The 14,441-nt window shown below is 42.5% G+C and overlaps 1 protein-coding gene across 1 annotated transcript; it reads right to left on the reverse strand.

Moving 5' to 3' along the window:
* Positions 1-382: 382 nt before the first annotated feature.
* Positions 383-14,326, reverse strand: ipmkb (inositol polyphosphate multikinase b). Its single transcript, XM_058406627.1, has 6 exons — positions 10,540-14,326; positions 9,167-9,252; positions 8,832-8,928; positions 7,705-7,877; positions 3,649-3,730; positions 383-3,165 (listed from the first exon to the last, which is right to left on the reverse strand). Exons 1-6 carry the CDS (start codon positions 10,874-10,876, stop codon positions 2,669-2,671), a joined length of 1,272 nt encoding a protein of 423 aa, XP_058262610.1. The 5' UTR covers positions 10,877-14,326; the 3' UTR covers positions 383-2,668.
* Positions 14,327-14,441: the final 115 nt, after the last annotated feature.

The raw sequence follows: 14,441 nt of genomic DNA on the forward strand, positions 1-14,441 counted from the left end.
ACATGGATGAGTGAGTTTAGTGTGGAGGAACTTGACTGGCCTGGACAGAGTCCTGACCTCAACCCCATAGAACACCTTTGGGATGAATTAGAGCGGAGCCAGGTCTTCTTGTCATCACAACATCAGTGCCTGACCTCACAAATAACCGTGCTTCTTCTACAGGAATGGTCAAAAATTCCCATAAACACACTCCTAAACCTTGTGGAAGAGTTGAAACTGTCCCAAAACTTTTGGCAATATAGTCCATCACAAAATATTGTATATTGATGAAAGTGATGACTAAAAATTGATGAATAAAAACTTTAAATAACTGTGTGTGACCTCACGTCTCGACAAGAAAACAAAACACGAGATGTCTCACAAAAGAAACGGAAAGAGAAAGTTATTAAGAGCGATTTTTTATTAATAATGATAGATTTGCCAAATATACACCTAATATATGAGTCTGATTATTAGATGTTATACAGTTATATAACCCAAAAAAAAAAAACAAAAAACTGGAATCGGTTTCATCTATAAGGGTTCACATGAGTAACGGTCATTCCAGTACTGACCCTCAACCTGGATTTAGTTCTTCCAGAGCCTTGGTTTAAGATTTTGCAGAACGATACAGCGCATGGGGGAAAATAAAAAACCATTTAAATTAAGCTCATTCCAGTAAACCAGGTCCAATTGTGCAACCCTGCGGCTTCATGGACTGGTTTTAAAAGATGGAAAAGAAGCCTGCGTGTTACAGGACAGCAAAAAATGATTAAACACGTTCCTCATGACATAACATCATCAAAGTTACCCTGATATCTCTCTCTTGATTAAAACCGAAAAGGTTATAAAAAGATTCTTCTGTTCGGAAACATCTAAAATGTAAGATGACTTTTTTTAATACAGTTAGGAATTAAACCAGTTCCAAAGGCAAAAAAATCCAGTCTAGCGAAATCAATAAAGTGCTTTGAGCACCAGCGCACGTCATTCAGGTGCAACTAATAATAATAATAATAATAATAATAATAATAATAATGAGAATAATGGATTAGTTCACAGCAGGAAAGTCGATGTATACATCATACAGTATTTCCACTTCAGTGCATGAATGAAATTAAACGCTGTAAATGTAAAGCAGGACTGAACAGAACCGGAATGCAAACAAAAATCCTAGATTTAGCGGCGCATGCTACAGAACAAATGCATCGGAGCTTGAGACCGGCCCATGGCCTTCTTCCTTCGAGTTCTTGCATACGGATGTCTTGACTGCTTCTTTGAAGTCCTCGTAACGTTAATACATTCCTGAGAGTGAGACAAGAGCCGGGGAATTAGACGCGCAGGTAGATTCGTCGACTTTGCCCAAAGACATCGCAATTCCAATTCCTTTTATTTTTCCTTTCCTTCAGGGGGGGGTTTGGGGGGCAGAAAGCACGCTCTGGTTCTGCTTAAATCGACAGGAATGTCAAAGTCGAACACGGCGGCAGTCATTCAGCATAAGACAAGGACATAAGACGTGTGTGTTTCAACCCAAACTCCACTGCCAAAGAACACTTTCCAGGGTTTTACAGTAAATGCAAAATAAAAGCAAAAAATTAAAAATATCAATATCAAATTAATATCAGCTTTGAGATGATTCATAAATTTCACAGGTTTTTTTTTTTTTTTTTTTTTTTTTTTTAAGTGTCAGTGTATACAGTGATTACGCACCTATACGGGAATCTCTAAAAAAAAAAAATAATAATAATAATAATAATAATAATAATAAAAATTTCAAATGCCCTAGAAATTAAAACGGATTAAAAAATAATTAATTAACATAAATAAAATTTAAAAAAAATTAAAGACTAATAAACAAACAAAATAGCTGTCTGAGGAAAAAAAAAATTGAGATTTTTCTCTTAATTTTGATATTAATAATTTCTCACCTCACCAAAATTTTTTACATTTTTTTTAATCCCTCTTTTTTTATTTTTCTATAACCGAGATGCTGGCTTTGCCTCTCCTGCATTGGAATCAATACTCTGCCCAATAAAGCTTCATTCGCTCAGGAACGTGTCTCAAAACACTTCATCAGCTGATACAGCAATAATAAAGCATGGCTTACAGATAGCTGGGAAAAAGGGTATGATCCCAGACGGGACGGCTCGTCGATAAAGGTCTGAGCTTTCCCGTCACAGGGTTTCAGCATACTGCGGGGTTCAAATCACAGAAAACATGACGGCGTATTTACACGGGGAATTAACATACGTGTAAAACATACACCAAACGTCATTATGGGAGCGCAGGGTAAAGAAATGACCTCTCCTCAACCGCAGCCATACTGAAGCAACTACATGTAAAAAGGATTTAAAAACAATTCCCGGTTTAACTCGGGTTAGGAAAATACAAGCCCATATACTGAAGCAGAAAGGTGTGTAAAGGTGAGAGAATTTCCATTTCTGCCATTGCCAAGAAAAAAAATACTATACATGACTATGTAAGGGGTTTACCTGAGTAAAACACTTTATATTCAAAGAAAAAACGAACCAGGCGCATGTAGACCAACTATAATACCAAGCTTTTTTACTTCATCATAGTCCAAGTAGTGCAGGGCCTGGATAAGGGAGAGAGGAATGAGAGAGTAGCTACAACGTTAAAAACCTCCTCTCTGATGAGATGAGCAGTGTGTTATGGCTGAAGAACCATGATTTCAGTCGTCCAGAATCTGCTGCAGCACCTTGAGCAGGTTCTTCAGGCCGTAGATGTAGCCGTGGTCGTGGACCTCGCTAGGGAAGACGTGGGCAAAGTCGATCATCCGGACCTCCACCTCAGGCAGCTCCTGTCCTCCGGTGTCTTGCTCGTGGGCGTCGGTCTGCGTGAGGAGGCCGTGCCATGCGCTGTTGTCCTGCTGGCTGGAGTGGTGGCTCTGCATGCAGGCTTTCTTGTGCAGGGAGTACATTGTGGAGAGGCTCTGCTCGATGTTGTTGTTGTACTCCAGAACCCCGTCGTTCTTCTGCAGGCTCCGGGTGCCGGATTTGTCCTCCTGTGCTGAAGGAAGGCCCTCGTAGACGAAGAGGAGCGAGCTGGCGTAAAAGTTTAACTGCCTCTGCTTCTCGAACCAGCGCAGGATGCTCTGGACCTTGGTGATGCCGGCAGTGACGACATCGCGACGGAGACGGTCGCCGTTGTAGAAGAACTTACACAGGCCTGTGTTGTTGAGAGAGACACCAGGGTGGTTAGGGGTGGAGTTAGAACCCTGAGCTTGTGATACTTATCACATGATAATTAGCCGCAGTAACGATAACGAAGTAATGAACAGAGCAAAGTTCCAGAATGCAATGCTGCTTATACATAGAGCAGTTTCGCCTAATTACACCATACACTCAGGAAGGCTAGTGAGTGACTTATGAGCTGACCGCAGCAACGGTGTTGATGTTAGTATTCGCCTGGAAGTCTGATCTGTTTGAGTGTTCGGACGAGGAGCTGAGAGAGCTGTGGATAAGGTAACAATGATTAAAGCGCTGCTGCATTTTTTTTTTTTTTCCTGAATCTCACTGGCGAGGACCGCTGAACGGCATTGTGGGTAATTGCTGGTGCTGAGGTCAGACTCATTCAGGGTGGACTGTTCCTTTAAATAACATGAGAATATATTAGAATTCATTACGGTGACACATGCCTGAAAAATCTTACCATCTTTGACGGTATCCTGTGTGAGACCACGTCCATAATGCTGGTCATATGTGTCAAAGCTGTCCAAGCCCACGTTGTACACCTATACAATCACACAGAGACACAGAGAGACAGAGAGAGAGAGAAAGAGATAGAGAGAGAATATTCATGGCTCTGAAATGTTTTAGTACGACATGCTCGCCCTCTTGTGGAAACTCAAGGATATAACACTTAGTTAACCAATTAAATAAACAAGTAAGCAAAGAATATCGGATTCTTGTTAAACGTCCAGGAAGGAGCCAAATTAATATTGATGCTCTGCAAATCTCTGGCTGTTAAGAGACAGGGAAAAAAATTTCTGGACCATCAACCAAATCAGTGGTGTAATTATCAGTAATGGCTCATGTTGCTCTGAGGCTTAACGGCTTGAAGCTTAAACTGATTTTTCCGTGATTTCCGCCAAAGTACAACCCGCCCGAGATGAGACGAACGCTTTCACACACTCGGGCACAGACATGGGTCCAGTCACAGTATTACGTGAGGCTGGAGAGACATCATTCACAAGTATTGATGTGTACACACACGAATATTTCGAATATAATTTGATTGAGTGTGTGGATATAATTGTTAATTATTAGAAACTCCCTTCAAAAACTGTGCGTTTGGAGATGCTTTTCTATTTCATTGTTGTAAAGTGTGATTATTCAGTTAGCGTACCCTTCTGTCCATTCTCCTTTGACCTCTCTGTCCACTCACAGCCTTCTGTTTACAGTTTCCTTTCATGTAGATATCGTGTGTAACCCCCACCCCACCCACCACTCTCTAGTATAAAACCCAGACATAATTATCTGTGAAAATCCCAGCAGATCCCCAGCGGTTTCAGAAACACTCAAGCCAGCCTGTCCGGCACTAACGAGCGTGCTCTGGTCAAGGTCACCGAGATCAGGTTTTTCTCCATTCTGATGTCTGATAATAATTCACTTTTACTGACGCTTTTATCTACTGAGTTGCAACAATGAATAAATGCACAGGGGTTCCTAATAAATTGGCCAGCATGCGTTTATATAAAATTACTCTTTTTATTGTGATTCTTCATCAAAGAGCGATAATAACCTGTCAGGAGATTCATACATCGCACTTGACCGTGTGACACTGCGAGAAGGACAGGCCACAACCCTCATAAATAAAAAATACCAGAATGCCTTACGCGACCGGTCAGACGAGCTCGGCAGCTTCGAGTCCACGTTTCCTCTTAGGATACTGAAAACGGCTCGGCCCCGCGTAACCACGACGGCTGTTGCGTAAACCACACGATGGACGACGGATAAGGACAAAAGAGCCGCCGGGGCGAGTCTGCGGAGACTGACCGGGGCTCTAGGGGAGGTCGGTGGAGCTGAGGGCTGATTACTGAGGTCTCTCAGGTCTGTCTGAGTGATAAGTTTATCCTGTCAGACTGAGAAGATGCACACATTCACACGGAATACTGATGACCAGCTCCGCGTCCAAAAGCTAAAAACGATGGCCTTCAAGGATATTAACCTACAGGAAAAAAAATAAAAATAAACAAAAGGAAGAATCTCTCCTCTCTCTCCCCAAACTTAGATCTGTTTCCATGACGATACATAATTCATCAGCCCATTACTCAAAGCACAGAGTTGAGCTGGACGACTCGAACATGTTACACAACACAAAACGCTGAAGCTGTCCACTCCATCTGCTGTGTAGGAAAATTAAAAAAAAAAAAGTATTTCCGGAAATGCTGTAGTGTTACTGTACTGTAGTAACTGTTACTGTAACCCAACTGTTGCAGCTGACCGGGTCCATTTAGGTCAACCTTCAAACCACTGAGCTTTAATTCTTCAAATTTGCCTTATTTTATTCTCTAGTCTAATTAGACGTGACGCCATGGCTCATTAAGAAAAATAATTTTACTGATGAAAATTAAATGGCAGAGGAGAGAGAACACCGTGTTTATCTGTCACTTCAGTTTGGCTCTGATCCGAAGTGGTAACGTGAAGCGCTGGTGGAAAACAAAACATAACCGCTTTGATGTCTTATTTATAGCCATCGACTAATAATTAATATTTAAGCACTAAAAGTAGATAGATAGATAGATAGATAGATAGATAGATAGATAGATAGATAGATAGATAGATAGATAGATAGATAGATAGATAGATAGATAGATAGATAGATAGATAGATAGATAGATAGATAGATAGATAGATAGATAGATAGATACTTCTCTTCTAGAAATATAGAAAATACTCAACACCTCAGACAGACCGAAACCTACACCATCGATCAGTAGAGCTTTTAATCTCTGCCACACTACTGTTATGATGTTACGACCCAATAATCTGACCTTTAACATCCTCACAGGAACCGAACTTATATATATATATATACACACACACACATTATATATATATATATATAGGTCCATGATGATCACATCACATGATTGTGTTGAGTATACACTGACCAGGCATAACATTATGACCATCTGGCTAATATTCTGTAGGTCCTCCTTTTTTCTCCTAAAACAGCCCTGACCCGTCCTGCACTGTGTATTCTGACCCCTTTCTATCAGAACCAGCATTAACTTCTTCAGCAGTTTGATCAACAGTAGCTCGTCTGTTGGATCGGATCACACGGGTCAGTCTTCTCTCCCCACGTGCATCAATGAGCCTTGACCGCCCATGACCCTGTTGCCGGTTCACCACTGTTCCTTCCTTGGACCACTTTTGATAGATACTGACCACTGCAGACCGGGAACACCCCACAAGAGCTGCAGTTTTGGAGATGCTCTGATCCAGTGGTCTAGCCATCACAATTTGGCCCTTTTGGTCAAACTCGCTCAATTCTTACACACCATTTTTCCTGCTTCTAACATCAACTTTGAGGACAAAATGTTGACTTGCTGCCTAATATATCCCACCCACTAACAGGTGCCATGATGAGGAGATACTCAGTCTGATTCACTTCACCAGTCAGTGGTCATAATGTTATGGCTGATGTATGCTCAGGTTTTAGACTGCTGTGAGCCAGCATGCCGAATGGTCAACATGAAGTCAGTGGATTTGAGAAGAAAAGATAATGCTGGTCAGAATCCAGCTTTTCAGGCCCAGTATGAGGTCAGTGCATCTTAAACCATCAACTATAAACCGAGTGGCTGCATTAAAGTGCTGTTGTAATCCAGCTGTGTGTTTACGATTCAGGACACTCCAGCAGCTGGCGCAGGTGAATACAAACACATCTAATACATCTGTCTGGGTCTATATTTGTCGTTCAGAGCTGGTTAGGGAATCCGGTCCATCAGGTTTGTGATGATAGTGTGAGTCATATCAGTGTGCACAGACACCAGGTTCAATTTGCATCAAATCATTTATCTGTTTTTTCCATTTACATAGAACTCATCTGTCCAGGTCAGGAAACTGCACAGGACTGCTGAGGAGCTCTGCTGTAGTGTGTAGTGTTGTGTTGTGTGTTGTACGTAGTGTGGTGTGTGTTGTAGTGTGTGTTGAAGTGTGGTGTGTTGTAGTGTAGTGTGTTGTAGTGTAGTGTGTTGTAGTGTAGTGTGTTGTAGTGTGTTGTGTTGTAGTGTAGTGTGTTGTAGTGTAGTGTGTTGTGGGTTTTCTGGATGCTTACATGCCCTCTGGCCTAAAGAAGAACTCTCTTTTCGAGCAGGAATCGTTACAGTAATCAGAAACAAAGACATAAAGAGACGAGACTCAAAGTACAGCGCTTTCCAGAACTCTACAAAATACGTGTATATTAAATAACCACTAATTAATCACAGTGTGACTTCATTATTCATTATGAAAACATTCCTGGGGTCGGGAATCATTTCCAAACAACTAGGAGACGTCCCCGTTACCGTGCGGATCTATCAGTTCTAATAAACCCCTCTGGAAGCTGGAAGGAAATTCCAGAAACTCGGAATTCATTGTGGAATAATTTAATGCTCTTAAAGGGGTGTCTGAGTAGCATTGGTCAAGAAAGGAACACATTTAAGCCTCTGGAGTGTGCTGTCTCTCTCACTGAACAACAGAAAGGAGCCCAGCATGTTCTTACCCTCATCCCGAGCAGCAGGAAGCCGATCTCCTCCATCAGGGGGTACTTCCTGATCTGTTGCTCACGCTTTTCCTGCGAGGCGAAGGGGTCGTAGCTGCGCTGGCCGATCTTCACGTCCATGATGCAGGGCTTCTGGAAATGGCGTGTGACATCCTCCAGTTTCAGATACAGCTCTGTGGGTGAAGAGGATAATTGTAAGCATTAGTATCTTCATCATAGCGCAATGTTATGACATGACTTCTTAATTTTCATGATATTCTCTCTGTTTAAACTACATTCTGTGTCAGACCCTGATGGTCAGTTTCATTCACTGAGACCATTAGACTGATATTACACCTGACCCTGGATATGCACACACACACACACACGGCTGCTACGCAAGCAACACTGCCTTCAGGTCGAACTGGAAAATGTTAGCAAGTCCATGATGACTCTTCTGGAATAAACATCTCTGAGGAGCAGCATGAAGAAATCATAAAAATATCAAGATTTCAACCTTCCCAACATCGTCATGGTTCATCATAATAAGCCATTTTATCATGAACATCTGTAGATGTTATGAACCTCCTCATTCATCAGAGGATTTTCTGAGATTTCACACAGACACACCAGTCTCTTTTTAGTTTACACAGAACAGGAAATAAATAAAAACATCCAGTGAGCACTTAGGAGAAGACAGGAAGGTTAACTCAAATCAACACTCTCTACAACCATGGTGAGACGAAAAGTATCTCAAAATGTAAAACTACTGAAGACCACGTCTGGTTACGCTCACCTCAGCCGAGAAACCAGGGATTCGAGGCTACAGTGAGCAGACGGTCATGAAAACCAAGGACTACGCCATTCCTAATAAAGTGGCCATCACATCACTGACATGAAAGAATAAATCAAGCGTCCATCTGTATAATAAGAAGCTCAGTAGAAATCAGAATGGTCAATATAAGATATACAGATTTTTTTCCCTTCGCTTTCACACTCTCATCGCCGATTCGGCTGAACTGGTACCAACACTGAAACATGACCCAGAACAGGACAGTATGTGGTTTGAATCATTGTGTTGTGACACATTTATGACACATGCGCTTCGGCTTGATTTCTGAGGAAAGGTCAGAACTGCTGCTCGTCACCTGTGGGGCTGTCCGGAGATGACCAAGTGCTGTAGTATTTGGGAAGGTGCTGCTGCAGCTCGAGTAGACACGGGTCACAACAATCCTTGGCATAAACCTGCGCGAAACACAAAATCGGACCAGGTGAAAGAGCAGTAATGAAGAGGAAACAGGAAACAGGAAACGTGCTGTGGTGAGATGAGGTGTGATGCAATAACCAGTGTGGTTGGTTATGTAACTGAACCACGAAATCCTGATTAAAAACACTCTGCATTCGTCTTACATCCATCTTTAATGCAAATCTGAATTGCAGTGTCCGATATTTATTAGTCGTGTATTATGGAAATATTACTTACCATGCTGTAGAACTGCAGCTCTCTGGGTCCTCTGGGTGGAGGCTGGAGCTGCTTTAGAACCGTACCATCAGGATGTTGCAGTATACCTACAGATCAATCCGACATCCACATGTGAGATCCAAACACTGATATGTATTTTATTGTTTAACTAGCAAGCCGATCGTCTTTCTCACAATATCCAATTCAATTCAATTTTATTTGTATAGCGCTTTTAACAAAGAGCAGTGTCTTCTAGCAGCTTTACATGAGAAACAACATAAGAAAACAACAAACATATAGTCGAACAGTCCACTCCGTCTGGACTATTGCACCAATTCCACTTCCTCTGATTCAGGGTCAATCAGTGTTTCGTACTGACCACTCCCACACTATCGTTTACAGACGTGAATTGAACCCGATCTCCACAGACACTTTTACGTCTTGAAGCTTCAAAACACCTCCTGAATGTAGAGATCAGGAACGAATACATTGGACAATCAACCTGATTCAACAACTCCAGCTCAGACTTCACTGAAATGAATGAATGAATTTCGACTGAGAAGAAGCTGTCTCATAGCTCTGCGCTTCAATCCTGACCTCAGGTCACTCTGTCCATCTGGGGTTTGTTTTCAGTTCTCCTTATAAACACGATGTAAGGTGGAGTGACCGTGTCCCTAGCTGTGAATGTGTGTGTGAAACTGTGTGTATGGTGTCCCTGCCTCACCCCCAGTACCAGAATACCACTACGCTCCACGCTCCCTGACCAGGATAAAGCGGTTACTGAGGAGAAATAAACAAACGAATTAATGAATGAAATATAAAACTGTTTGTAGTACACACCGGTCACTAAGGGGCAATTGATTTTTTTTTTTTTTATTTATTGCATTGCATCCTGGTATTTTTGTACAACATGAGAAAACATGTTCTGGTCCAGAAAACTTAGAACATTCATCCAGACTTCATCTTGGAAAGTCTTGTTTTGCTGGACCTTCAGCAGCTGCATAACATCTGTCACATAAGCATCAGCAGTATATGACCCTGGTATTGTCCAGATAAGGAAGACTGATACTCACCTAGCTAATATCTCTGCGCATGCGCGTTTTAAAGAATCGGGATTCATCGACCTCTTCTAAGCTGTGGCTAATCTTACTTATTGCAGCTTTAAACCTGACGTCACACCACTGACGTGTTCACGTGTTTATTGCTTTCTCGGTGTGGTCATGTGTGCACGCTCTGTGGAACTAAACTGTTATTAATCAGAACCTACAACTTGTTCTCAGCATGGCGCGCGCACTGCGTGGACACGTCATCCCGCTTGTTTGGAGAGTAACTTACTGTGTGAACGGGCGCACTGAGGTGGACACAAAAGATTCAGGGTTAATCAGTAAACTGACCTACTTTGTCCACGCCGTACTTGTGGCCCGCGACCTGGTGTGAGAGCGGCACACAGCCGAGAGGTCCAGAGCGCGTCCCCGTGTGCTGCTGCTGCGCGCTCCTTTCCCTCGCCCCCGGTCCGTTCAGGAGCGCGCCCGGGTTCACGGCGGCGCGCCCGAGCTCCAGCCTGCCCAGCGTTACCGACGAGTCCATTATCCGACGTAAATGACGCTTTGTCAGGGCACAAAAAAGGCACACCACAGTCCAGTCCGCTACATTACGACACGAGGGACACTTCTCAGTCTTCCAGCGCGAGGTGAATCCACAACGGACCTCGTCGTCGTCGTCCGGCTGCATGAAGCGGATGCCATCACTCACGTCTTTTTTATATCCGCGTGCAACAGAGTGTCAGTGCGTCCCCGAGGCGCCGTGATCGTGTCACACCGCAGACCGTGAGCGAAGATCCGGGCCACATCCCACTTCCTCACTCCGGAGATGTGTTTACACAGAAATCCTCTAATCACTCCGAGATACGGAGCCGCGGAACAACACGGCACCACACCCGCAATCAGGACACGCCATCCAATTAATGCGAGATTAGACTAAAATGGGATCAAAAACACAATTATTACACGCACTCATTCTTTCTCTCTCACACACATACACGCACGCGCGCGCGCTGCCTCCCCACCCCAGAAGACATGAGAGGCGCGTGACATCACGCGTGACGTAGAGCCGCTACAGAGGTCACAATATAACCGAGTGGAATGTAGGCTATGGAAAAAAAAATATGGTTTATTTTTCACTTCACATTCATTTTAAAAGTTTCAGATAGACTTTGAAATTAATTTTCCTTAAAAAAGTAATAAAAAAAGTCCTGTTGTGTAAAACCGCTGCTTACGGGTTGTTTTTTTTTAAATAACTTCCGGGTAATGAATGTATTTATCATGTTAAAAGTCATGAAGGCCAGAATGAAAAATTATATATGTTGTGAGAAATACAGAAACAAGCTTTAAAACCAGTCAATCATTTCCATTTAGAAATCTAAAGCGATCCTGGTGGAAACAAAAAGATATAACAGTTGTACTCTCATCCTTTGAGTCAGCTCTGTTATGCCATTGCACAAGTTTTTCCAGGAACACCACTGACTCAGAGGAAATTGCATCAGCTCTTGCCTTTTCCTTACGTCATATATAACTAATGTGAAGAGCTCCACTGTCCCATGTAGTGTAGGAGTGTCCAGTCTTATCCACAAAGGGCCTGTGTGTGTGTGTGTGTGTGTGTGTAGGTTTTCATCCCAATCAAGCAGGAGCCACACCCGATTCCACCTGTTTAATCAACCTAATCCTGGCTTTCCATAGACCCAGGTGTGGCTTCTGGTCAGTTGGAATGAAAACCTGCACCACACTGACCTTTTGTGGATGAGACTGGACACCACTGATATAGTGACTTCAAAATGAAAAGAATATCGAGGCCACAGGAAACCTAGAGACTCAATTCTTAACACACACTCACATACTATGGACATTTTAGAGATGACAGTCAGTCCACAGTGCATGTGTCTGGACCAGGGAGGAAACCGGAGAACCCAGAGAAACCCCTGAAGCACAGGGAGAGCATGCAAACTCCCTACAAACAGGACAGAGGCAGGAATCAAACCCCCAACCCCAAACACACACACATTCATCAGTTTCAGGATTATTGCTTACAGGATGAAACGTTGCAGGACAAATCAGCTATACGATAAATCCCTGACAGACTTCTTAATGCTCACAGCGACTACACATACACTATATTGCCAAAAGGTTTGGGACACCCCTCCAAATCATTAAGTTCAGGGGTTGGGCTCCGCCCCTTAGTTCCAGTGAAAGGAACTCTTAATGCTTCAGCTTCAGACCAAGACATTTTGGACAATTTCATGCTCTTTGTGGGAACAGTTTGGGGATGACCCCTTCCTGTTCCAACATGACTGCACACCAGTGACCAAAGCAAGATCCATAAAGACATGGATGAGTGAGTTTGGTGTGGAGGAACTGGATTGGCCTACACAGAGTCCTGACCTCAACCCCATAGAACACCTTTGGGATGAATTAGAGTATGAATTAGAATTGAACAGGCAAATATTCAATTCAAATTCGTGTAGCTTTACAGAAATCTAGATCTACATTTTATAGCGTTACCTGTCTGGCTGTGGCAGTTTTAACTCGTTTTACCAGGGAAAAAAAAGAGGAATTTCCCAGTTTTGTTGTGTTTATGTTCAGCATTATATATGTCTATCATTGTCGCACTCTATAATGGTGAATAAGAAGAAGCTCATATAAAAGTAGACACTCAGGAGTTTGTAGTGGTTCATAAGAATTTCTCTATTCTCTAATAATTTTAAATTATTATCATTATTACAATAACACTATGTTTTTTTTCTAGTCTACTTGGGGCAACATCTCTAAAGAAAAGAAAAAGTTTGTTTTTCCACACACATGTTCAAAGTAAATGTTGATATCAAACCCATTCCTGCCTCTGAGATGCTCCGAGTGTTTGTTCATAAGCAGCTCAAATGTGAAGGTGTTTATCTTCCAACAGAGGAAACACACACACCTCACACTGAAAGCCAACAGACTCATTTTAGATCAGACTCACAGAGATCAAATCAATTATTTCTTTATTCCGATTGAAAATGTCTGACCGGACAATTCCCTCTCCTGTGCCGTCATGGAAAGCCATTGTTCTGGTAAAAAATAGTCAATAACCAGATTGCGATGAAAGCCGAAGCCTTTTCAAACTCCGAGTCGTCTCCAAGGTCGTGTCCCAGTTTCATTTTTCCAGGTCATGTTATTTATCATCTTTTATATAACAATGTTTTCGGAGTGTTTGGTACCATGGTCCTGCACGGGTCATATATTTAAAATCCACTGTAGACAAATTGCCTGTAATGAGTAAAGGACTGAGGAAGCGACTGCAATGGAAAAATCTCTCTTATCAGTTAATGATGATTGCAGGTTATTATCCAGCTTACAAACAGTCCAAAGTAGAAATGTTATGCGACTTCCTGTGGGATGACATGTACAGACATGATGACTTTTTTCCATACCAGATGATGAGCTGGTTGAAAAGCAGAGTATTACATACACACGTAGAAGTTTATTCAGAAGAAAACATTCACTTTACTGCCTGTGACCCGGACCAGCATGTTGCCTGTACTGGACACTGTATGGTGCAGCGTTCTGGGGCTTCATCATACTCATCAACAGTGGCAAACAATATGATAGTAATTAAGATAAAATAGATTAAATTGACCTTGATTGTGTACATGTGAAGACTGTAAGATAATCTTATGTACTTTTATTTATCTGGAGTCTATATTGGGAGCACTGGACATGTGGCCTGACCGCTGTGCATCCTAGGGTTCATTGAAAGACACAACCGTATTCATGTAAAGGTCATTTACTCACCTAGTGTACCAGGAAGCCATGGTAAACATGTGGAGCTCCAGATAGAAAGGAACTTATGCTCTGAATCGAACCAATCCAACACACACACACACACAATCTACTGTACTTGGCTGTCTCCTGTAGTTCTGTGTTGTATGCACCACCATGATCCTGGCACCATGACACCAGCAGTATATGACTGACCTGACTCGAACCATGGACTCTGTGAGCTGTGAGGGTGGAGACTCTGGTTTACATAACATGTGAACCAGACAGAAACTTTCCTACAGATTTGAAAGAGGAAAAACGACATTAAATGTTTTAAAGCACATGCTGAGTGTCGAGTATTGGCATCAGCCCTCAGAGGACTGGAGATCTGTAAACAGGAATCATCATGATCTCACACTATTCATGATTCGTGATTCAAATGGAAGCAGGAGGAATCTGGGACCATCTAAAAGCTGCACCCGCTTTCTGTCTTCTTGCTGATTTGC

Source organism: Hemibagrus wyckioides, linkage group LG13 (assembly GCF_019097595.1).
Source record: "Hemibagrus wyckioides isolate EC202008001 linkage group LG13, SWU_Hwy_1.0, whole genome shotgun sequence".
NCBI classification, from domain to species: domain Eukaryota; kingdom Metazoa; phylum Chordata; class Actinopteri; order Siluriformes; family Bagridae; genus Hemibagrus; species Hemibagrus wyckioides.